General features: G+C 49.5%; 1 protein-coding gene across 6 annotated transcripts in view; it reads left to right on the forward strand.

Moving 5' to 3' along the window:
* MINK1 (misshapen like kinase 1) overlaps positions 1–24521 on the forward strand; it is a 675548-nt gene that overhangs the window by 246203 nt on the left and 404824 nt on the right. For all 6 annotated transcript variants that reach the window (XM_086946234.1, XM_086946236.1, XM_086946233.1 and 3 more), the window contains exon 5: positions 23364–23474. In XM_086946234.1, coding sequence (XP_086802360.1) covers positions 23364–23474 — 111 coding nt within the window. The remainder of the gene's footprint in view (positions 1–23363; positions 23475–24521) is intronic.

Raw genomic sequence — 24521 nt, forward strand, 5'->3', positions numbered from 1 at the left:
TCTAATGAATGTTCAGGGGCACTGACAATGTAAAGAGTGTTCAGTGGCACTGACAATCAAGTGAGTGCTAAGTGGCACTGACAAAGTGTTCAGTGGCACAGACAATCTAATGAGTATTCAGTGGCACTGACAATCAAATGAGTGTTCAGGGGCACTGACAATATAATGAGTGTTCAGGGGCACTGACAATATAATGAGTGTTCAGTGGCACTGACAATCTAAAGAGTGTTCAGTGGCACTGACAATCCAATGAATGTTCAGTGGCACAGACAGTCTAATGAATGGTCAGTGGCACGGACAATCTAATGAATGTTCAGTGGCACTGACAGTCTAATGAGTGTTCAGTGGCACGGACAATCTAATGAATGTTCAGTGGCACTGACAGTCTAATGAGTGTTCAGTGGCACGGACAATCTAATGAGTGTTCAGTGGCACGGACAATCTAATGAGTGTTCAGTGGCACGGATAATCTAATGAGTGTTCAGTGGCACTGACAATCTAATGAGTGTTCAGGGGCACTGACAATCTAAAGAGTGTTCATTGGCACTGGCAATCTAAGCAGTGTTCAGTGGCACTGAAAATCTAATATGTGTTCAGTGGCACTGACAATCTAATCAGTGTTCAGTGGCACTGATTTTGGCAGAACAACTGGCCTCCCATGTAATAAAGCACTCTAAAACTGTCCTAGTGGGGGATTTAAACTATTGGTTCGATAGAACAGACACTGACACCCAAGCTGGAGAACTGAGGGACCTGCTTACAGATCTAAACCTGGTCCAACACATTCACTCTCCCACTCACCAGAAGGGTCACAGCTTGGACCAAATCTGGACATACAACGTACCACCATTCTCTCCTATTATAAGCCCTTGCATTTGGTCAGACCATTATCTTATCCAGTTCCCGCTAGAAATTCAAGGGCAGCACAAGGCCAAACCTCCCATGGGTAAAGAGTTCCGCAAATGGAAATCCATGGACCGCTCTGGGTTCATGGACACGTTGAACAACACCCTTCCCCCATTAGACGAAGATCTGGAGGTTGACGAGAGGGCACTGTCCTCCTGGCTTCTCCACGCAGCAGATCTGTTCGCCCCCTCTGTATACTTACCTAACATTAGAGGCAATGATGCCCACAAATGGTTCACTCAAGAACTTAGAGCACTTAAATTAGGGGTACGACAGAAAGAAAGACAGTGGAGAGCCACCTACTCTTCACAGGATAGGGAAACCTTCTGCGTCACTAGGAAAAATTATCAAAAAATTTTAAATCAACACAAACTTAACTACTTCTCCACAAAAATTTTATTGTCATCCAACAAGTCCAAAGATATTTTTAATATAGTTAATGAACTCTGTGACAACGACAGGACAGCCCCTTCAATAGCTCCTACGCAGAAACTATGTGATTCCCTGAATAATTTTTTCAGAGAAAAAATTGTCACTATCAAATCGAGCATTGCTAGTTCCCCAACGTCACTTCCTTTGGATGACGTCTTTTACAATCCCTCTGTATTAGATACCTTCCCGGCCATTGATGGTAAAACTTTTTCTTCACTTTTGACGAGGGTAAAGTCCGGATCCCCTAACGACATCTGCCCCCCCCACATCTTCTCGGAAATCGGTCAGACTATCCCTCAGGGTATTCTACCCCTACTAAATAAATCACTGACCCAGGGCAGGGTACCTACTGGCTTTAAACACGCTCTGCTAATCCCTTTAATTAAAAAAACAGGTCTGGACCCTCAGGACTCATCAAATTATCGTCCTATATCCCTGTTGCCGTTCCTATCCAAGATATTGGAGGCTCACGTCTCCAATTGCCTTTCCAACTTTGTGGAAACCACTGGATTTCTGGAGCCAAATCAAGCTGGGTTCCGTCCAGGCCATTCGACCGAGACGGTAACCCTGGCAGTCCAGAATACACTTCGGTGTAACGCAGACAGGGATGTCCACCAGGCACTGGTGCTTCTTGACCTGTCTGCTGCATTCGACACGGTCGACCACACTATTTTGGTCGGCCGTGTCGAGCAGGCAGGCCTCAGAGGTACTGCCCTGAGCTGGGTGGAATCATTCTTGTCCGACCGGACTCAAGCAGTGAGACTGGGCACCTTCACAGCCCCTAGAATTAAGAACGACTGCGGTGTCCCTCAAGGCTCATCCCTGTCTCCCCTTTTATTTAATTTATACTTGCGTCCCCTTTTGTACTCCTTGAGGAAATTCAAAGTGTGGATCTTTAATTACGCAGATGATCTGCAATTGGTTTTCCCCCTGGGGTCGCCGGATGCTGTCACTGAGTTTAGGGAGGTCATGGCTCATATCCAGAGATGGATGGGCCTTAACCACCTAAAACTTAACCCAGGCAAGACTGAACTGATCTTACTTGGGAAGAGCGAACTCAGCTGGGGACCTCAATTTTGGCCTCCCGAGATGGGAAACCCCCCCTCCAAATCCCGCACGGTTAAGAGCCTTGGAGTCACCTTTAGTGAAGACCTCTCCCTGAAAAGTCAGGTAGGGTCAGTTGTTTCCGCCTGCTTCTTTCAGCTGCGCAAGATTAGAAAGATTGCCCATTTCCTAACTCATTCTGCCCTGATACAGGTGACCATCGCCCTTGTGCTGTCTAGGCTGGACTACTCAAATAGTTTATATTTGGGCCTTCCAGCCGGGCAGCTCAAGAGGCTGCAGCTGGTTCAAAATCAGGCGGCCAGGCTGATCTGTGGGCTTCCTAAATGGCAGTCCATCAGGCCAGGCCTGGCAGACATGCATTGGCTGCCGGTAGCCCAGAGGGCGGCTTTTAAAACCGGCTGCATTATCTTTAGGGCATTACAAAGCAAAGGCCCCAAATTTATCATCAACTTGCTTGCCAGATACACCCCCTCCCGCAACCTCCGTTCTGGTCACAAAAACTTGCTCACGGTGCCGGTTGTTAGGAAACAACGTCAGGGCGGCAGCTCCTTTCACTTTCTTGCTGCCTCCCTCTGGAACTCCTTGCCAGCTTCTTTAAGGTCACACGAGGATATTCTAGCCTTTAGACTAGCCTTTAAGACCTGGCTTTTTAGAGAAGCCTATCCTTAGACGTTCTAAGTTGTCCTCCTGTTGTTGTGTTATGCTCTGAAAACTTCCTACAGCGCCATGAAGCCTACGGGCGTACGTGCGCTTTATAAGCTAAATTTAACATAACATAACATAACTGACAATCTAATCAGTGTTCAGTGGCACTGACAATCTAATCCGTGTTCAGTGGCACTGACAATCTAATGAGTGGTCAGTGGCATTTACAATCTAATGAGTGGTCAGTGGCACTGACAATCTAATGAGTGTTCAGGGGCACTGACAATCTAATGAGTGTTCAGTGGCACTGACAATCTAATGAGCGTTCAGTGGCACTGACAATCTAATGAGTGTTCAGGGGCACTGACAATCTGATCAGTGTTCAGTGGCACTGACAATCTAATCAGTGTTCAGGGGCACTGACAATCTAATGAGTGGTCAGTGGCACATACAATCTAATGAGTGGTCAGTGGCACTGACAATCTAATGAGTGTTCAGAGGCACTGACAATCTAATGAGTGTTCAGTGGCACTGACAATCTAATGAGTGTTCAGTGGCACTGACAATCTAATGAGTGTTCAGTGGCACTGACAATCTAATCAGTGTTCAGTGGCACTGACAATCTAATGAGTGTTCAGGGGCACTGACAATCTAAAGAGTGTTCAGTGGCACTGACAATCTAATGAGTGTTCAGTGGCACTGACAATCTAATGAGTGTTCAGTGGCACTGACAATCTAATGAGTGTTCAGGGGCACTGACAATCTAATGAGTGTTCAGTGGCACTGGCAATCTAAGCAGTCTTCAGTGGCACTGACAATCTAATGAGTGTTCAGTGGCACTGACAATCTAATCAGTGTTCGGTGGCACTGACAATCTAATCCGTGTTCAGTGGCACTGACAATCTAATCAGTGTTCAGGGGCACTGACAATCTAATGAGTGGTCAGTGGCACATACAATCTAATGAGTGGTCAGTGGCACTGACAATCTAATGAGTGTTCAGTGGCACTGACAATCTAATGAGTGTTCAGTGGCACTGACAATCTAATGAGTGTTCAGTGGCACTGACAATCTAATGAGTGTTCAGTGGCACTGACAATCTAATCAGTGTTCAGTGGCACTGACAATCTAATGAGTGTTCAGGGGCACTGACAATCTAAAGAGTGTTCAGGGGCACTGACAATCTAATGAGTGTTTAGTGGCACTTACGAACTAATGAGTGGTCAGTGGCACTGACAATATAATGAGTGGTCAGTGGCACTGACAATCTAATGAGTGTTCAGGGGCACTGACAATCTAAAGAGTGTTCAGTGGCACTTACAATCTAAAGAGTGTTCAGTGGCACTGACAATCTAATCAGTGTTCAGTGGCACTGACAATCCAATCAGTGGTCAGTGACACTGACAATCTAATTAGTGTTCAGTGGCACTGACAATCTAATGAGTGTTCAGTGGCACTGACAATCTAATGAGTGTTCAGTGGCACTGACAATCTAATGAGTGTTCAGGGGCACTGACAATCTAATGAGTGTTCAGTGGCACTGGCAATCTAAGCAGTGTTCAGTGGCACTGACAATCTAATGAGTGTTCAGTGGCACTGACAATCTAATCAGTGTTCGGTGGCACTGACAATCTAATCCGTGTTCAGTGGCACTGACAATCTAATCAGTGTTCAGTGGCACTGACAATCCAATCAGTGGTCAGTGACACTGACAATCTAATGAGTGTTCAGGGGCACTGACAATCTAATCAGTGTTCAATGGCACTAACAATCTAAAGAGTGTTCAGTGGCACTGTCAATCTAAAGAGTGTTCAGTGGCACGGATAATCTAATGAGTGTTCAGTGGCACTGACAATCTAATGAGTGGTCAGTGGCACTGACAATCTAATGAGTGTTCAGGGGCACTGACAATCTAAAGAGTGTTTATTGGCACTGGCAATCTAAGCAGTGTTCAGTGGCACTGAAAATCTAATGAGTGTTCAGTGGCACTGACAATCTAATCAGTGTTCAGTGGCACTGACAATCTAATCAGTGTTCAGTGGCACTGACAATCTAATGAGTGGTCAGTGGCATTTACAATCTAATGAGTGGTCAGTGGCACTGACAATCTAATGAGTGTTCAGGGGCACTGACAATCTAATGAGTGTTCAGTGGCACTGACAATCTAATGAGTGTTCAGTGGCACTGACAATCTAATGAGTGTTCAGGGGCACTGACAATCTAATCAGTGTTCAGTGGCACTGACAATCTAATCAGTGTTCAGGGGCACTGACAATCTAATGAGTGGTCAGTGGCACATACAATCTAATGAGTGGTCAGTGGCACATACAATCTAATGAGTGGTCAGTGGCACTGACAATCTAATGAGTGTTCAGTGGCACTGACAATCTAATGAGTGTTCAGTGGCACTGACAATCTAATCAGTGTTCAGTGGCACTGACAATCTAATGAGTGTTCAGTGGCACTGACAATCTAATCAGTGTTCAGTGGCACTGACAATCTAATGAGTGGTCAGTGGCACATACAATCTAATGAGGGTTCAGTGGCACTGACAATCTAATGAGTGTTCAGGGGCACTGACAATCTAAAGAGTGTTCAGGGGCACTGACAATCTATTGAGTGTTCAGTGGCACTGACAATCTAATGAGTGTTTAGTGGCACTTACGAACTAATGAGTGGTCAGTGGCACTGACAATCTAATGAGTGTTCAGGGGCACTGACAATCTAAAGAGTGTTCAGTGGCACTGACAATCTAAAGAGTGTTCAGTGGCACTGACAATCTAAAGAGTGTTCAGTGGCACTTACAATCTAAAGAGTGTTCAGTGGCACTGACAATCTAATGAGTGGTCAATGGCACTGACAATCTAATGAGTGTTCAGTGGCACTGACAATCTAATGAGTGTTCAGTGGCACTGACAATCTAATGAGTGTTCAGGGGCACTGACAATCTAATGAGTGTTCAGTGGCACTGGCAATCTAAGCAGTGTTCAGTGGCACTGGCAATCTAAGCAGTGTTCAGTGGCACTGACAATCTAATGAGTGTTCAGTGGCACTGACAATCTAATCAGTGTTCAGTGGCACTGACAATCTAATCCGTGTTCAGTGGCACTGACAATCTAATCAGTGTTCAGTGGCACTGACAATCCAATCAGTGGTCAGTGACACTGACAATCTAATTAGTGTTCAGGGGCACTGACAATCTAATGAGTGTTCAGTGGCACTGACAATCTAATGAGTGTTCAGTGGCACTGACAATCTAAAGAGTGTTCAGTGGCACTGACAATCTAGAGAATGTTCAGTGGCACTGACCATCTAATGAGTGTTCAGTGGCACTGACAATCTAATGAGTGTTCAGTGGCACTGACAATCTAATGAGTGTTCAGGGGCACTGACAATCTAATGAGTGTTCAGGGGCACTGACAATCTAATGAGTGTTCAGTGGCACTGACAATCTAATGAGTGTTCAGTGGCACTGACAATCTAATGAGTGGTCAGTGGCACTTACAATCTAATGAGTGGTCAGTGGCACTGACAATCTATTGAGTGGTCAGTGGCACTGACAATCTAATGAGTGGTCAGTGGCACTGACAATCTAATGAGTGTTCAGTGGCACTGACAATCTAAAGAGTGTTCAGTGGCACTGACAATCTAAAGAGTGTTCAGTGGCACTGACAATCTAAGCAGTGTTCAGTGGCACTGACAATCTAATGAGTGTTCAGTGGCACTGACAATCTAATCAGTGTTCAGTGGCACTGACAATCTAATGAGTGTTCAGTGGCACTGACAATCTAATCAGTGTTCAGTGGCACTGACAATCTAATGAGTGGTCAGTGGCACATACAATCTAATGAGGGTTCAGTGGCACTGACAATCTAATGAGTGTTCAGGGGCACTGACAATCTAAAGAGTGTTCAGGGGCACTGACAATCTATTGAGTGTTCAGTGGCACTGACAATCTAATGAGTGTTTAGTGGCACTTACGAACTAATGAGTGGTCAGTGGCACTGACAATCTAATGAGTGTTCAGGGGCACTGACAATCTAAAGAGTGTTCAGTGGCACTGACAATCTAAAGAGTGTTCAGTGGCACTGACAATCTAATGAGTGTTCAGTGGCACTGACAATCTAATGAGTGGTCAATGGCACTGACAATCTAATGAGTGTTCAGTGGCACTGACAATCTAATGAGTGTTCAGTGGCACTGACAATCTAATGAGTGTTCAGGGGCACTGACAATCTAATGAGTGTTCAGTGGCACTGGCAATCTAAGCAGTGTTCAGTGGCACTGGCAATCTAAGCAGTGTTCAGTGGCACTGACAATCTAATGAGTGTTCAGTGGCACTGACAATCTAATCAGTGTTCAGTGGCACTGACAATCTAATCCGTGTTCAGTGGCACTGACAATCTAATCAGTGTTCAGTGGCACTGACAATCCAATCAGTGGTCAGTGACACTGACAATCTAATGAGTGTTCAGTGGCACTGACAATCTAAAGAGTGTTCAGTGGCACTGACAATCTAGAGAATGTTCAGTGGCACTGACCATCTAATGAGTGTTCAGTGGCACTGACAATCTAATGAGTGTTCAGTGGCACTGACAATCTAATGAGTGTTCAGGGGCACTGACAATCTAATGAGTGTTCAGGGGCACTGACAATCTAATGAGTGTTCAGTGGCACTGACAATCTAATGAGTGTTCAGTGGCACTGACAATCTAATGAGTGGTCAGTGGCACTTACAATCTAATGAGTGGTCAGTGGCACTGACAATCTATTGAGTGGTCAGTGGCACTGACAATCTAATGAGTGTTCAGTGGCACTGACAATCTAAAGAGTGTTCAGTGGCACTGACAATCTAAAGAGTGTTCAGTGGCACTGACAATCTAAGCAGTGTTCAGTGGCACTGACAATCTAATGAGTCTTCAGTGGCACTGACAATCTAATGAGTGTTCAGTGGCACTGACAATCTAATGAGTGTTCAGTGGCACTGACAATCTAATCAGTGTTCAGTGGCACTGACAATCTAATCAGTGTTCAGTGGCACTGACAATCTAATGAGTGGTCAGTGGCATTTACAATCTAATGAGTGTTCAGTGGCACTGACAATCTAATGAGTGTTCAGGGGCACTGACAATCTAATGAGTGTTCAGTGGCACTGACAATCTAATGAGCATTCAGTGGCACCAACAATCTAAAGAGTGTTCAGTGGCACTGACAATCTAAAGAGTGTTCAGTGGCACTGACAATCTAATGAGTGTTCAGTGGCACTGACAATCTAATGAGTGTTCAGGGGCACTGACAATCTAATGAGTGTTCAGGGGCACTGACAATCTAATCAGTGTTCAGTGGCACTGACAATCTAATGAGTGTTCAGGGGCACTGACAATCTAATGAGTGTTTAGTGGCACGGACAATCTAATGAGTGTTCAGTGGCACTGACAATCTAATGAGTGTGCAGTGGCACAGATAACCTAAAGAATGTTCAGTGGCACTGACAATCCAAAGATTGTTCAGTGGCACTGACAATCCAATGGATATTCAGTGGCACAATAAGGATGTAATGGGTAGTCAGTGTTATAATCAGTCTAATGGGCATTCAGTGGCATAAAGGATGCAATGGGTATTCAGTGTTATAATCAGTCTAATGGGCATTCAGTGGCATAGACAATCTGATGAGTACTCAGGCATTTTTAGAGGTGTGTATTTGTCTCCCTTGGGTCTACAATGGATGTGAGGGCTTTGTACTCTTTTTCCCAATGGTCGTCGTTCACTCCTCCATCTGCCTCTGTTCAATTCCTAAATCTTGAGAAGTTCTCAACCTGAAATGTGATAGGAGTCTGGGGCTCCTTTTGATTGCACCCAGGGATGCATCCCCAGGCAGTGAACAGGATGGAAGTCTGCTTCTTCTGATGAGCTTAGAGCACTGCTTGGGATGCTGGACCTGAAATGAGGTGATAATTTTCAGAAATATACGGTGAATGATGGAGGCTTTTGGGGGCATCCGGTAGATGGATGTGGAGGAAGCCGACCTCAGTAGTCTAGTCATACTTCAGACACAGCGTGACCTGAGCTCTACAGGTGGTCCTCAGGAATGGGGGCTCAGCGAGCGCACCCTACTATCAATCAGATGCAACTGCTATGGCAAATTCAAATGATCAACACTTTGTGCACGGTTTCTCTTGGACCAGTTCTGTCTTCTCTTCGTCTCCTCCCAGTTATTTGAAAAGGCAGACGCTTCCCATCTCTAGGCATGAATGAGGTCCTGGGTTCTCCACAAAAAACCAACTGTAATGGAAATGGGGAATACTGTAATTAGAATGTTTTCCAAAGGTGATGGGAAACCTGGAGCCCTTTCTGCTTGCATCCTGGGAGACGTACCCTGGAAGAGTCCCATTACTATCTCATGACGTGTTGAATGACATTCTTGGAAGAGCCCCTGTCACTATCTCAGGACAAGTTCAGATGAATTCTTGGATGAGCCCAGTGTCCCATTTCAGCCACTAGTTGCCGATGGGGGCCACTGGCACTCATGTTTGGGAGTTGGCACTTATCTTTTCCCAGCGGAAATTTGCGAGATCTAGAACTGGAAGAACACAAAACGGAAAGATAGTGGAAGAGAACGATAGAAAGAACGTCACAGAGAGAGAAAGCAGAGGCCTGCAAGAGTGAGAGAAATGGGCAGGGAGTGTCTGCAAGTGGATTAAAGCAATAGAAGGTTGATTTATGACTACGCAGCCTTGGTATTTAGTGTGTCGACATTCGCCTGCACAGGCCACAGACTTCTGAGTAGAGCTTTGGGTACCAACATTCATTCTGTCAAGGACGAGGCCCATCACTATCTCAAGACATGTTGAGCGACATGGTTGGATGAGCCTTGTTACTGTCTCAGGACTTGATGAGTGACACACTTGAATGAACCCTGTTACTATCTCAGCACATGCTGAGTAGCACTCTTGGACGAGCCCCATCACTATCTCAGGACATGTGTAGCGACACGCCTGGATAAACTCTGTTACTATCTAAGGACATGCTGAGTGACACTCTTGGATGAACCCCGTTACTATCTCAGGACTTATTGAGCGACACACTTGAATGAGCCCCATTACTATCTCAGGAGATGCTGAGTGGCACTCTTTTATGAACCCCTACACTATCTCAGGACGTTTGGAGCGACTTGCTTGAATGAGCCCAGTTACTAACTCGGCACATGCTGAGTGGCACTCTGAGTGGCTTGTTGAGCCGCACACTTGGATGAGCCCCATTATTATCTCAGAACATGCTGCGCGGCAGTCTTGGACAAGCTCCATCACTATCGCAGGACATATTGAGCGACACTTGGATGACCCCGTTTACTATCCCACCACATAATGAGCGGCACATTTGTACAAACCCCATCACTCGCTTAGGTCATGTAGAGCGGCACACTTTGATGAGCCCCTTTACTATCTCAGGACATGTTGAGCGACACACTTGAATGAACCCCATTTCCTATCTCACCATATGAGCGGCATATTTGTACAAGCCCCATCACTGTCACAGGACTTGTAGAGCGGCACGCTTGGATGAGCCCCATCCCTATCACAGGACTTGTAGAGCGGCACGCTTGGATGAGCCCCATCACTATCACAGGACTTGTAGAGCGGCACGCTTGGATGAGCCCCATCACCATCTCAGGACTTGTAGAGCGGCACGCTTGGATGAGCCCCACCACTGTCACAGGACTTGTAGAGCGGCACGCTTGGATGAGCCCCATCACTATCACAGGACTTGTAGAGCGGCACGCTTGGATGAGCCCCATCACTATCACAGGACTTGTAGAGCGGCACGCTTGGATGAGCCCCATCACTATCACAGGACTTGTAGAGCGGCACGCTTGGATGAGCCCCTTCACCATCTCAGGACATGTAGAGCGGCACGCTTGACTGAGCCCCATCACCATCTCAGGACATGTTGAGCGGCACGCTTGTTTGAGCCCCATCACCATCTCAGGACTTGTAGAGCAGCACGCTTGGATGAGCCCCATCACTATCACACGACTTGTAGAGCGGCATGCTTGGATGAGCCCCATCACTATCACAGGACCTGTAGAGTGGCACGCTTGGATAAGCCCCATCACTATCCCAGGACTTGTAGAGCGGCACGCTTGGATCAGCCCCATCACTATCCCCGGACTTGTAGAGCGGCACGCTTGGATGAGCCCCATCACTATCACAGGACTTGTAGAGCGGCACGCTTGGATGAGCCCCTTCACCATCTCAGGACATGTAGAGCGGCACGCTTGGATGAGCCCCATCACCATCTCACGACTTGTAGAGCGGCACGCTTGGATGAGCCCCATCACCATCTCAGGACTTGTAGAGCGGCACGCTTGGATGAGCCCCATCACCATCTCAGGACTTGTAGAGCGGCACGCTTGAATGAGCCCCATCACCATCTCAGGACTTGTAGAGCGGCACGCTTGGATGAGCCCCATCACTATCCCAGGACTTGTAGAGCGGCACGCTTGGATGAGCCCCTTCACCACCTCATGACATGTAGAGCGGCACGCTTGGATGAGCCCCATCACCATCTCAGGACTTGTAGAGCGGCACGCTTGAATGAGCCCCATCACCATCTCAGGACTTGTAGAGCGGCACGCTTGAATGAGTCCCATCACCATCTCAGGACATGTAGAGCGGCACGCTTGGATGAGCCCCATCACTATCTAAGGACATGTAGAGCGGCACGCTTGGATGAGCCCCATCACTATCACAGGACTTGTAGAGCGGCACGCTTGGATGAGCTCCATCACTAGCCCATGACTTGTAGAGCGGCACGCTTGGATGAGCTCCATCACTAGCCCATGACTTGTAGAGCGGCACGCTTGGATGAGCCCCATCACTATCACAGGACTTGTAGAGCGGCACGCTTGGATGAGCCCCATCACTATCACAGGACTTGTAGAGCGGCACGCTTGGATGAGCCCCTTCACCATCTCAGGACATGTAGAGTGGCACGCTTGACTGAGCCCCATCACCATCTCAGGGCATGTTGAGCGGCACGCTTGAATGAGCCCCATCACTATCTCAGGACATGTAGAGCGGCACGCTTGGATGAGCCCCATCACTATCTCAGGACATGTAGAGCGGCACGCTTGGATGAGCCCCATCACTATCCCAGGACTTGTAGAGCGGCATTCTTGGATGAGCCCCTTCACCATCTCAGGACATGTAGAGCGGCACGCTTGGATGAGCCCCATCACCATCTCAGGACTTGTAGAGCGGCACGCTTGGATGAGCCCCAAAACTATCTCAAGACATGTAGAGCGGCACGTTTGGATGAGCCCCATCACTATCCAGGACTTGTAGAGCAGCACGCTTGGATGAGCCCCTTCACCATCTCAGGACATGTAGAGCGGCACGCTTGGATGAGCCCCATCACTATCACAGGACTTGTAGAGCGGCATTCTTGGATGAGCCCCTTCACCATCTCAGGACATGTAGAGCGGCACGCTTGGATGAGCCCCATCACCATCTCAGGACTTGTAGAGCGGCACGCTTGGATGAGCCCCATAACTATCTCAAGACATGTAGAGCGGCACGCTTGGATGAGCCCCATCACCATCTCAGGACTTGTAGAGCGGCACGCTTGGATGAGCCCCATAACTATCTCAAGACATGTAGAGCGGCACGTTTGGATGAGCCCCATCACTATCCCAGGACATGTAGAGCGGCACGCTTGGATGAGCCCCATCACTATCTCGGGACATGTAGAGCGGCACGCTTGGATGAGCCCCATCACTATCCCATGACTTGTAGAGCGGCACGCTTGGATGAGCCCCGTTACCATCAGTACATGCTGAGTGGCACACATAGTTCAAGTTCAAGTTCAGGCATTTGTATAGCGCGCTGCTCACCCAGAGGGTCTCAAGGCGCTAGAGGGAGGGGTACCTTATTTGTCGAAAAGCCAGGTTTTCAGTTCTTTTATGAAGGAAATGTGGTTCTGATTAAGGCGGAGGTGGGTGGGGAGTGAGTTCCAGGTCTTGGCAGCCAGGAAGGAGAAGGATCTGCCACCCATGGTGGATTTTCGGATGCGCGGGACTGCGGCGAGGGCTTGATTGGATGATCTTAGTTGGCGGGTGGGTTTGTAGAAGGACAGTCGAGTGTTGAGGCATTCGGGTCCTAGATTATAAAGGACCTTGTGTGCGTGGGTGAGAAGGCGGAAAGTAATTCTTTTGTTGACGGGAAGTCAGTGGAGGTCTTTTAGGTGTCCGGTGATGTGCTCTTGGCGCGGGATGTCTAATATGAGTCTCGCTGACGCGTTTTGGATGCGCTGGAGTTTTTTCTGTAATTTTGTTGTAATTCCGGCGTAGAGTGTGTTGCCATAATCTAGTCGACTCGTGACCAGTGCATGGGTGACAGTCTTTCTTGTCTCGAGGGGGATCCAACGGAAGATCTTTTTGAGAATGCGAAGGACGTTGAAGCAGGAGGATGAGACGGCGTTGACTTGTCTGGACATTGAGAGAGAGGAGTCTAGAATGAAGCCAAGGTTACGTGCATGGTCTGTGGGTGTGGGTGCTGTGCCCAGAGCGGAAGGCCACCAGGAGTCGTCCCAAGCTGAGGGGGAGGATCCTAGGATGAGCACTTCCGTTTTGTCTGAGTTGAGTTTTAGGCGGCTCAGCTTCATCCATTCGGCTACTTCTTTCATGCCTTTGTGAAGATTGGTTTTGGCGGTGTTGGGGTCTTTGGTGGAAAGGATTAGCTGGGTGTCATCGGCGTAAGAAATGATGTTGAGGTTGTGTTGTCGCGCGATAGAGGCGAGAGGACTCATGTAGACGTTTAAGAGGGTGGGACTGAGTGAGGATCCTTGAGGTACGCCGCAGATGACTTCGGTGGCCTCTGAGTAGAATGGGGGAAGCCGAACTCTCTGAGTTCTCCCGGCTAGGAACGAGATGATCCAGTCCAAGGCTTTTCCTTGTATGCCGATGTTGCTGAGGCGTTGTATAAGGGTGCTGTGGCAGACTGTGTCGAAAGCGGCGGATAGGTCGAGTAGGATGAGGGCCACTGTTTCTCCGTTGTCCAGAAGTGTTCGGATGTCGTCGGTCGCTGCAATGAGGGCGGTTTCGGTGCTGTGTTTGGCTCGAAATCCGGATTGAGATGGATCAAGGGAGTTGTTGGATTCAAGGAAGGCGGCGAGTTGGCTGTTGACGGCTTTCTCGATGACTTTGGCTGGGAAAGGGAGGAGGGATATGGGCCGGTAGTTTTTCAGTTCTGAGGGGTCTGCTGTGGGTTTTTTCAGAAGGGCGCTGAGTTCGGCGTGTTTCCAGATTTCTGGAAAGGTGGCAGAGTTGAAAGAGCAGTTGATGACATCGCGGAGTTGGGGTGCGATGATGAAATTAGCTTTGTTGAAGATGTGGTGGGGACAGGGGTCAGAGGGCGAGCCAAAGTGGATTGAGTTCATGAGGTGAATGGTGTCTTCAGTGGTGATTGGGTTCCAGGCGCTGAGGTTGTTGGTTGGAGGAGTGGGATCTGAAGGAGGTGGGGCGGGTTGATCACTGGGAGTATTCTTGAAGCTGTTGTGGATGTCGGCAATTTTGTTGTAGAAGAAGGAGGATAGCGCATCGCAGAGGTCTTGGGAGGGAGTGATGTCGTTGGATGCTGCGGTGGGGTTAGTAAGTTCTTTGACGATATTGAAGAGTTTCTTGCTGTTATGAGAATTGTTGTCGAGACGATCCTTGAATGCTGATTTCTTGGCGGATCGAATCAGTTGGTGGTGTTTGCGGGTGGCTGTCTTGAGGGAGGCCATGTTGTCTGAGGTTGGGTTTTTTCTCCAATTCTTCTCCATGGTGCGGCATAGCTTCTTGGATTTTTTAAGTTCATCATTGAACCAGGGAGCCTTTTTGATGGCTGATTTTCAACTGGGGCTTTTTCAGGGGAGCTAATTCGTCCGCACTGTGGGTAATCCATTGTCTGAGGTTGGTGGCTGCTTGGTTAGGGTCCGTTGCTAGGGTGGGAGGGTTTTGGTTGAGTGATGTGAGGAGTTGGTCGGTGGTGATTTTGTTCCAGTTTCTTCGGGGAATGGGTTGTGGGCGGTTGTGGGTCAGGGTGGTTTTGTAGCTGAAGTGAACACATCTGTGATCCGTCCAGTGGAGAGCTGTAGTGCGATCGAAGGAGATGTGCTTGCTGGAGGTGAAGATAGGGTCGAGTGTGTGTGTCCGGCTGTGTGAGTGGGGGTGTCAACAAGTTGTTTAAGTCCGAGGTTGGCCAGGTTGTCCCTAAGGGTGGTGGTGTTGCTGTTGAGAGTGTTTTCAAGGTGGTAGTTAAGGTCTCCTAGAAGAATGTAGTTCTCGGAGGCGAGGGCATGTAGGCTGACGAAGTCCGTGATGTTATCGCTGAATTGAGTGCGGGTACCTGGAGGCCTGTAGATGAGGGAGCCTCTGAGGGTGGTCCTGGGTCGGTGTGAATCTGAAAGTGGAGATGTTCGGCGTTTGCAAGATTGTCCTCGGAGCTGGTTGTGATTTTGATGGTGTTTCTGTGTACGATGGCGATGCCTCCTCCAGTTTGATTGGTGCGGTCTTTTCGAATAATCTTGTAAGCGTCCGGTATGGCGATGGCGATGTCGGGAGCAGAAGAAGCGTTCATCCATGTTTCGGTGAGGAAGGCGATGTCAGGAGACGCAGTGTCGATTAGGTCCCAGAGTTCTGTTGCATGTCTGTGGACCGAGCGGGTGTTCAGTAGGGTGCAGTTCAGGCGATTGGGTACGAAGCTGTGAGAGGAGGCAGTGGGTTTGGTGAGGGTCCTGAAGCAGTTGAACTTGCAGGAGAGGCAGGCAAAAGGGCCGTGGGTGCGTCCTGGGGTAACTTCGCAGCATTGTGCTGCGCGTCTGGGGTTGAGGGCGAGGAGAGTAGCGGCATCATAAGTGACCCTAGAGGTTAGGGAGCCACGGGGCCAAGGGGTCTGGCGCTGGGCGCGGTCCAGGCACGGACGGCATAGACGGGCTTACCTTTGGCGCACCTTTGGCGCGAATGGGGCGCGACCGCTGCGCGTGAACGCTGCGCGCGGGAGCATCTGTCATATGTAGAAGTTGGAGTGGGCGGGGGCGAGGGAGGCTCAGCTGGGAGGCGGGAGCGAGGAGGAGACACGGGCCAGGAGAGGGAACAACAACGACAAAATGGCTACGTAAGCAGGAAGCGAAATGGGGCACAGCCGAGGACCGGCAATGAAAACTAAAGCAAGTTATAGTAATTATGTCCAAGCAAAGCGGTGCCAACGTGTATGTAAGCAATCTACTTGCGCAGTAGCGACTTTCCAACAGGCACGTTATGAAATAATTAGCTTGGCAATGCGGCACAGGAGGGTTCCAATAGCGCTTAGAGGCTACGATACCAATCACTGTGAGGAGCTTCAAATTCAGAAACAGCAAGGTAGCAGGCTGCAGAGAGGCACACCGGCAGGCAGCAAGCGTGGGAGGGAGCAAGCATGGGAGCGCTGTTGAGCGACCGCATAGGGACAAGCCCAGGTGGTCACAGCGCTAGAAGTGGAGGAGGGTCGAACTTACTCAGATTGTGGGAGGGAGGCTCAGCTGGGAGGCGGGAGCGAGGAGGAGACACGGGCCAGGAGAGGGAACAACAACAACAAAATGGCTACGTAAGCAGGAAGTGAAATGGGGCACAGCCGAGGACCGGCAATGAGACGAGACCCATCATCATCTCAAGACTTGCACCACTTCCCTCCAAGGCCGTGCTTGGAGATTTTTTTTCTAGACATGTGCCATCCATTACTCTTAACATAGTGCTGATTGCGTTCAACAGTCACCATATTTGGACTGCAGACCGATATTGAAAGTTTCAGATTTATTTCAGCCCGAGGCACATAAAATTGAATCTTCCCACAGTGGTCTAACCTTCCTGTGTCTGGCTTGAAACGGTCGCTGGTACTCAACGTGTGCTTTTTCTGTAGCTCACCTGCAGGTAGTTTGTACCTGTATTGCAAACATCCATCTGGTTCCTTTATGCATGTTTTGTGCTAGAATTGAATTGTGGTTTCTTTATGGTGACAGTGAATTGTGCATCACAAAGGGAAGACCTCCCCTCCAGTGACGGTGTCGACTTCAGCACAAACTGGGCGTATGCGGATGTAAGTCCAAAGCTGTTGGTGGCCATGAAAATGGTCTCATCAAGGGCTGTCAGAACAACCATTTTCAGTTCCATGACTAGCAAAGTAGGGATGTGGACACTTCCTGGTTCTGAAAGAAAATACCTTGGTATGGAAGCAAAGTATCAGTACCAGCAGATTTTTCCTCTGTACCCAGGTGTTGGCAGCTGGTTAGCCAGTCCTTGTGCCCAAATCTGGCATTATCCACCTACAGTTGACGTTCTTCTCAGATTCTCCTGGAAGTGGTCCAATAGCCCTGTCTGCTTAGACGCTGCAAATCCTGACACTTGTTGGAGATCCTTGACTGAGTCTTAGTGGTGGGCCGTGCACAGATGATACTCCTGGCAGTGGTCGACGCAGCACTGTCCGCTTAGACGCTGCAGATCCTGACACTTGTTGGAGATCGTTGACTGAGTCATGGTGATGGGCTGTGCACAGATGATACTCCTGTGGTAGTAAAAGTACTCGAAGCTCCTTGTTCTCTTAGTCCTTGAGCGGCAGTGTGGCTGATGCTCTGTTCTGTTTAACGCTGGGAACTTTGTTGAGGTCCCTGTATATGTTCAGTAAGTGTCAGTCAGTCATATACAGTCCACTTTGAAGCTGTCTTTACTGCTGGGCAGGGTGTTAGTGAAGTTCAGTCGCCAAGCCTTCGGGTGTTGGAGGCTGCATGAAAGGCACCATTGCTCAATGCTGCCAGACAGGAAAGGAAGACCTTGATGTTCTGATACACACCGATGAGGCAGAGTGTGAAATGAGTGGGGGTGGAGAAGTGTAATGAAGTTGAGTTTACTGCCTCCCAGAGTACCAACTTTATATCTGTAGCATCAATAAGATTCCGATCAGAAATATTTTTAAAAGTATTGGCAGTAGTAGATAGAACAGTGAGGTAAGTTGGTTAACAAAGTAAAAATAGAATAAGTTGCTGTGTGTATTCCTTGCACCAGTTGTATGGATATCCTTGGCGAAGGCAGACACTCATCTAAATAATAATGCAATACCGATCGGAGGGAGATCTTTCTTATTGCTGCTATCAGGGGGGAGAGTGGGGAGTTGTAGCTGTTGTGTTTTTAAATGCATTTTAATTTAAAAATCCCTTTTTTGGCACTGCTGGACTTATTGCATGAGACACACAGAGGTCAGCGCTCCAGTTTTTCTTGAGTGGATCTGTATATAATGATGGCAAACATGGACTGGTGCATGTTGGTGGAGAGGTTGTGCAGGGCAAGAGGATGCCCACAGAAACTTGAAAAGGTATGGGGCCTTTGGTATGAGTTCAATAAGGCAGATGTAGGAGGAGGGATTGCAGTGCCTTGGAGGTTATCCTGTTTACTGATAATGAGATTGACAAGATGCACGGTTAGCCTAAACAGTGTCAAATTATTGGTCACAAAGTTTATGTTGTTGCCTATACTGCTAATTAAAACTTAATAAACAGACGTTTTTAACGGATTTGCTTGACAGTGAAGCTTGTCATCTGCATTGGTCATCAGTAAGAAATAGGTGGTCTTTCAGAGCAATGGAGTGAAGAGCAGAGAGGGTCTTGGCTTGTTGGGGCGAGTCCCAGTGGACTGGCATGCCCGGTTTGAGCAGGCAGACACCCTTCTTGGCATCTGTAGACAGGGAACAGTTTACCTGAGGAGTAAGTGTGCGACCCTTGACATTCCTGGTTGTCGCCCCCCCCACTGCACCTCCGCCTGCACCCCTGCTGAGGTGTACTAATCGCCGCCGAAGTCTAGGCCCTCCACCACCCGCAGGCTCCACCTGCGCCTCATCCCTGGTGGCCAGTGGTGGCCTTGGTGGCATTGGCTTGTTTCCGTTCTACTGTGCCCCTCTCTGCCTGTCCGCTCCTCTTCTGTGCCCCATTGCTTGATTCTGTGCCCCATTTTCTTCTACTGTTGCCCCCTCTGATTCTGGGCCCCGTTTTCTTCTGATGTTGCCCCCTTTGATTCTGTGCCTCGTGTTTTCCTGCTGTAGCCCCCTCTGATTCTGTGCCCCGCTTGCTGACTTCCGTGACCCCTTGATCCCTGTCCCTGCCTGTCTCCTTCCCGCGGTCGCTCCGCTCCGCTTCCCTGACCCCATCCCCGCCGCTGCTTCCCCTGCGGCCCGCTCCCTCCGCGCCCATTCGCTGCCCCTGCAAACACACCTCCCGCCTCCCAGCTGCTCCTCCCGCTCCTCCTTCCCATATATGACGGCCGCTGCGCGGTGAGGAGAGCGACCCTTGACCTTCCTGGTAGGTCGCTCCCCTCCGCTGCAGGTCCGCCTGCACCCCGCTGAGGTGTATTGATCGCCGCCGAAGTCGAGGAACTCCATCACCCGTATGCTTCACCTGCGCCTCATCCCTGGTGGCCAGTGGTGGCCTTGGTTTGTTTCCGCTCTACTGTGCCCCTCTCTGCCTGTCCGCTCCTCTTCTGTGCCCCCCTGCCAACCGCTAGCCTTTCTGTTCTGTGGCCCATTGCTTGATTCTTTGCCCGCGGCGACCCGGAAGTGTTTGGCTGGCCGGCCAATTGCAGCGCGTCCCCGGGGAGAAGGACCGGAAGTCCCGCCCCCGCAGCCCGAGAGAGGAAGTCGGAAGCTGCCTGCCGGGGCTCCCCTGTGAAGGGAGAGCCCCGGGGAGAGAGAAAAGAAGAGCCCCGAGGAGCAGGAGCTCTACGGTGACCCTACGACGCCGCCGGAGTCCCCAGCGAGGCTCTCACAGGTGAGAGAGCCCCGCCCGCCGTCGTGAGCAGTACCCGGCCCCCGGAGCGGGACCGGGTGATCAGGAGGGCGCTGCCTCGTCGGAGAGCTAGCGCGACGTCGGAGCCTCCGCCCTAGAGCCCAGTGAGTGTGGACGGGCAGGGGGGAGAGCTCCAAACAGGCCCGTAGCGCCTGAGAGGCCGCTTTGTTCTTAGAGCCCACGAGGCTCATCCAGCACCCTGGGGCATTGTAGTTGTTTAGCCCACGAAGGGCTCCGGGGGCATATTTTGTTGTTGAGCCACAAGATTCTCAAGCCGCCACAGTTGTTCACGGGTCCCCCGTGAGGGACCCCCCCGCTCCCCCTAGTGAGGTGGCATATTTGTTTCACGAGCCCAGAAGGGGCCCTTGAGTGCCACTGTTATTTAGAGCCATGAGAGACTCAGAGGGGGCATTTATTGTGCAAAGAGCCCAGCGAGGCTCAAAGGGGCCAGTCCTTTGTCTAGAGTCCAGCGGGGCTCCAAGGGGACAGCTGGTTTGTGCAGAGCCTGGAAGGCTCCAACGTGGTCCCCACCATTGCTTCCAAGCTGCCCAGCACTTCGTGGGCAGCTGCCACGTTTAGGCCCCTGACACTGGGACACAGGTCGTCCCAGCCCTAGAGAGGCCAGTTGGCCTAGGGACTGCCAAAGGTTGTGGCTAATGTGATTTTTGCGCAATTGTGTTTTTTTCCTTACACCTCTGAATGTTTTTAGGCATCATGTGTTTTCCTTCCTTACACCGCTGAATGTAGGATCTGCATCATGTGTTTTCCTTCCCTGCACCTCTGAATGTGTTGGTTATGCATCATGTGCCTTGTTCCTTACACCTCTGAATGTATGTTATGCATCATGTGTTATGTGCTTATACCCCTAAAGGTATTGTGATACTTAGGTGGTTGTTTTTCTCCTAGTACAGGTGGTGCTAGTGAGGTCCTGGTTCCCTGCGTGACCTGTTCCTAAGGTGGTTAGGATTGTGTAGGTGGTACTTAACCTGTACCAGTAGTTACTGGTTGTGTGCTTTATGTTCTATTTTATGCTACAGTGATTTATATTCCATGTTCTAAGTGCTAATTCTATCTAGTGCTAAGTTCTAAAAGTGCTGATTCCTGACAGTGGTCCATGTGGCCCTGTCTTGTACATATCCCCTGTAAATTCTGCCCGTGCCTGTTGGCACATTGTAAAGTGTGTGTTTTTATCTAATGTGTTTTGATATAATACAAAGGCTATTTTTATATATATAACCTTGTGTGGAGTTTCCTTTGTGGTGGGCCTTGGGTGTTGTTGCTGGGGTGCATGTGCAAATACTTAACTCACATCGCCTCCAAGTTTACCCTTGCTGCTCGCGCCACGTTACCTAGAGGGTGAGCAGGGGTTATCTTGGTGTGTAACTCCCTTGCCCTGACTTAGGTGTGGTGGTCTCTGACTGACTTTGGTGCAAGCCCTGGCCAGCCAGGGATCCCAACGGAGATCCTCATCCTCTGGCCCAACCCCTCAGCATGGGACGACTCCTGGTGGCCAGCACCACTGGGACCTCCCCCGGCCCCTACCAACCATGCACGCAACCTGGGAATCATCCTCAACTCGAAACTCACTATGACCAAACAAGTGAATGCAATCTCTTCCACCTGCTTTAACACCCTCCGCATGCTCCGCAAGATCTACAGATGGATCCCGACAAACACGAGGAAAACAGTCACCCAGGCCCTAGTCAGTAGCAGACTCTACTACGGAAATGCCCTCTACACCGGAGCCTCGTCCAAGCTCATCAACAGACTACAAAGAATCCAGAACGCCTCTGCATGCCTGATCCTCGACGTCTTGCGTCGCGACCACATCACCCCCCACCTGAGGAACCTACACTGGCTCCCCGTCGACAGAAGGATCTCCTTCAAACTCCTGATCCACGCACACAAGGCACTCTACAAAACCGGCCCAGCCTACCTCAACAGCCGACTCTCCTACGTACCCAACAGGATACTCCGCTCCACTGACCACGTCCTGGCAACGGTCCCGCGCATCCGTAGGACCACCTCCAGAGGCAGATCCTTCTCCCACCACGCCGCCAAGACATGGAACACCCTCCCTGTCTACCTACGACAAACCGAAGACCTACTGACCTTCAGGAGACAACTCAAGGCCTGGCTTTTCGACCAGTAGCAGCATCCCCCCCCCTCAGCGCCTTGAGACCCTCGCGGGTAAGTAGCGCACTTTACAAATTAACTGATTGATTGATTAATTGATTGAGTGCTGGTTGATTACAGTGTCCATGGGGCAGGAGGTGTAAAGAGGGGGTATTGCATGAGTAGATTCACTCTTTGCCACATACTGTTGGGAGTTTTGCTGTCTGGCAGTTCTTCCTGAACTGAATTCCAGAATCTAGGATCTGGCACCAATTCTGCTGATGGGGATGAATAGCAACATCACATGTGGAATCAGTGGACACCAAGATTCCCAGCGGCAGTGGAGGCAAACGTCGGACATGGGAGTCTGAGTTGGAACAGACGGGGTGGCGGGGCAAAGACTGCGTAGGTGTACACACTCTCTCTTTAAGACAAGTCCCACTTGAGATTAAAGAACCACCTGGTGTCAAGTGTCTGACCTGCAGTCCAGTATCCGAGCCTAGAGGTAGCTGAGAAAACATGTGGCTGTTCCCTTCCTAGAGGTGGTATGACAAGCTAAGGGGATGTGTAAAGTGACTGAAGGCGCCGCAAGGTACAGTTTGAGGGTCACCAACAGATGTGAGCAAAGAGATCAAGGAACATGATGAAGGCCGGTGATAGGCCCAAGAAAATATGTCAACTTGTGCTTACTGACTGGTTCTTGGGCTCTCCTTATCGCCTCTTCGACTCCTCCTCAGCCCTAGGTCTGGCAAATTCACAGTGAGGGTCTTGAACTGACAAGCTTGTATGGCTGTCTTGTCATTTTCAGCCATTGTTTATAATTGTTACGAGTATGTTTCCGTTTGTTTGTTTTCAAATTATATATTACAAATTTTAAATGGCATGGACGGAAAGGAGCAATTTGAAAAGCAGCTAGACAATTAGGAAAGTGGAAAAATGGACAATTCTTTCAGAAAGTGGCCTTTTCCTCTCAGGTCCTGCTATTTCTTGATATTCCATTGTGCTAGTTATAAGGACTCTATTTGCGTATATTATGACACTGTGTTCTTGGCAGGGAACGCCCCAGTCTTATTTGGAAAGACAGTGGTTCAGACTACAAATTAAAGCTGGTGGGAAGGGATTCGCCCATAGGAGCTTTTAGGACATACCAAGGGCAAATGCAAGCGCTTTTCTTACACACATTCCCTGAATGCATCCGTGGGGCCAGTCCAATTTGCAAATGGAAGTGTTGGTGTGCTTCCAACCGACTCTGTCTAAGGTTTGTCGCTGCACCCAGTCACTTCTGTTATTTCATCATTTGTCGTGTATCTTATTATTTCTAAAGATTGAGTTTCTAAGAGTTCTCTTCCTTCTTTGCAGTTGGTGATGGAGTTCTGTGGGGCAGGGTCGGTCACAGATCTCGTGAAGAACACCAAGGGCAATGCCCTGAAGGAAGACTGCATCGCATACATCTGCAGGGAGATTCTCAGGGTAAGTGAGGGCCTGAAGGAAGACTGCATTGCAAATGTCCTCAGGGAGATTCTCAAGGTGAGTGAGGGCCTGAAGGAAGACTGCATTGCAAACATCGACAGGGAGGTTCTTAGGGTAAGTGAGGGCCTGAAGGAAGACTGCATTGCAAATATCTGCAGGGAGATTCTCAGGGTGAGTGAGGGCCTGAAGGAAGACTGCATTGCATACATCTGCGGTGAGGTTCTTAGGGTAAGTGAGGGCCTGAAGGAAGACTGCATTGCATACATCTGCGTTGAGGTTCTTAGGGTAAGTGAGGGCCTGAAGGAAGACTGCATTGCATACATCTGCAGGGAGATCTCAGGTTAAGTGAGGGCCTGAAGGACGACTGCATTGCATACATCTGCAGGGAGATTCTCAGGGTAAGTGAGGGCCTGAAGGAAGACTGCATTGCAAGCATCTACAGGGAGGTTCTTGGGGTAAGTGAGGGCCTGAAGGAAGACTGCATTGCATACATCTGCAGGGAGGATCTTGGAGTAAGTGAGGGCCTGAAGGAAGACTGCATTGCATACATCTGCAGGGAGATTCTCAGGGTAAGTGAGGGCCTGAAGGAAGACTGCATTGCATACATCTGCAGGGAGATTCTCAGGGTAAGTGAGGGCCTGAAGGAAGACTGCATTGCATACATCTGCAGGGAGATTCTCAGGGTAAGTGAGGGCCAGAAGGAAGACTGCATTGCATACATCTGCAGGGAGATCTCAGGTTAAGTGAGGGCCTGAAGGACGACTGCATTGCATACATCTGCAGGGAGATTCTCAGGGTAAGTGAGGGCCTGAAGGAAGACTGCATTGCAAGCATCTACAGGGAGGTTCTTAGGGTAAGTGAGGGCCTGAAGGAAGACTGCATTGCAAACATCTGCAGGGAGGTTCTTAGGGTAAGTGAGGGCCTGAAGGACGACTGCATTGCAAACATCTACAGGGAGGTTCTTAGGGTAAGTGAGGGCCTGAAGGAAGACTGCATTGCATACATCTGCAGGAGGTGTCTTAGGGTAAGTGAAGCAGCAGATGCTTT

This window comes from Lissotriton vulgaris, chromosome 12 (assembly GCF_964263255.1).
Source record: "Lissotriton vulgaris chromosome 12, aLisVul1.2, whole genome shotgun sequence".
Taxonomy (NCBI): domain Eukaryota; kingdom Metazoa; phylum Chordata; class Amphibia; order Caudata; family Salamandridae; genus Lissotriton; species Lissotriton vulgaris.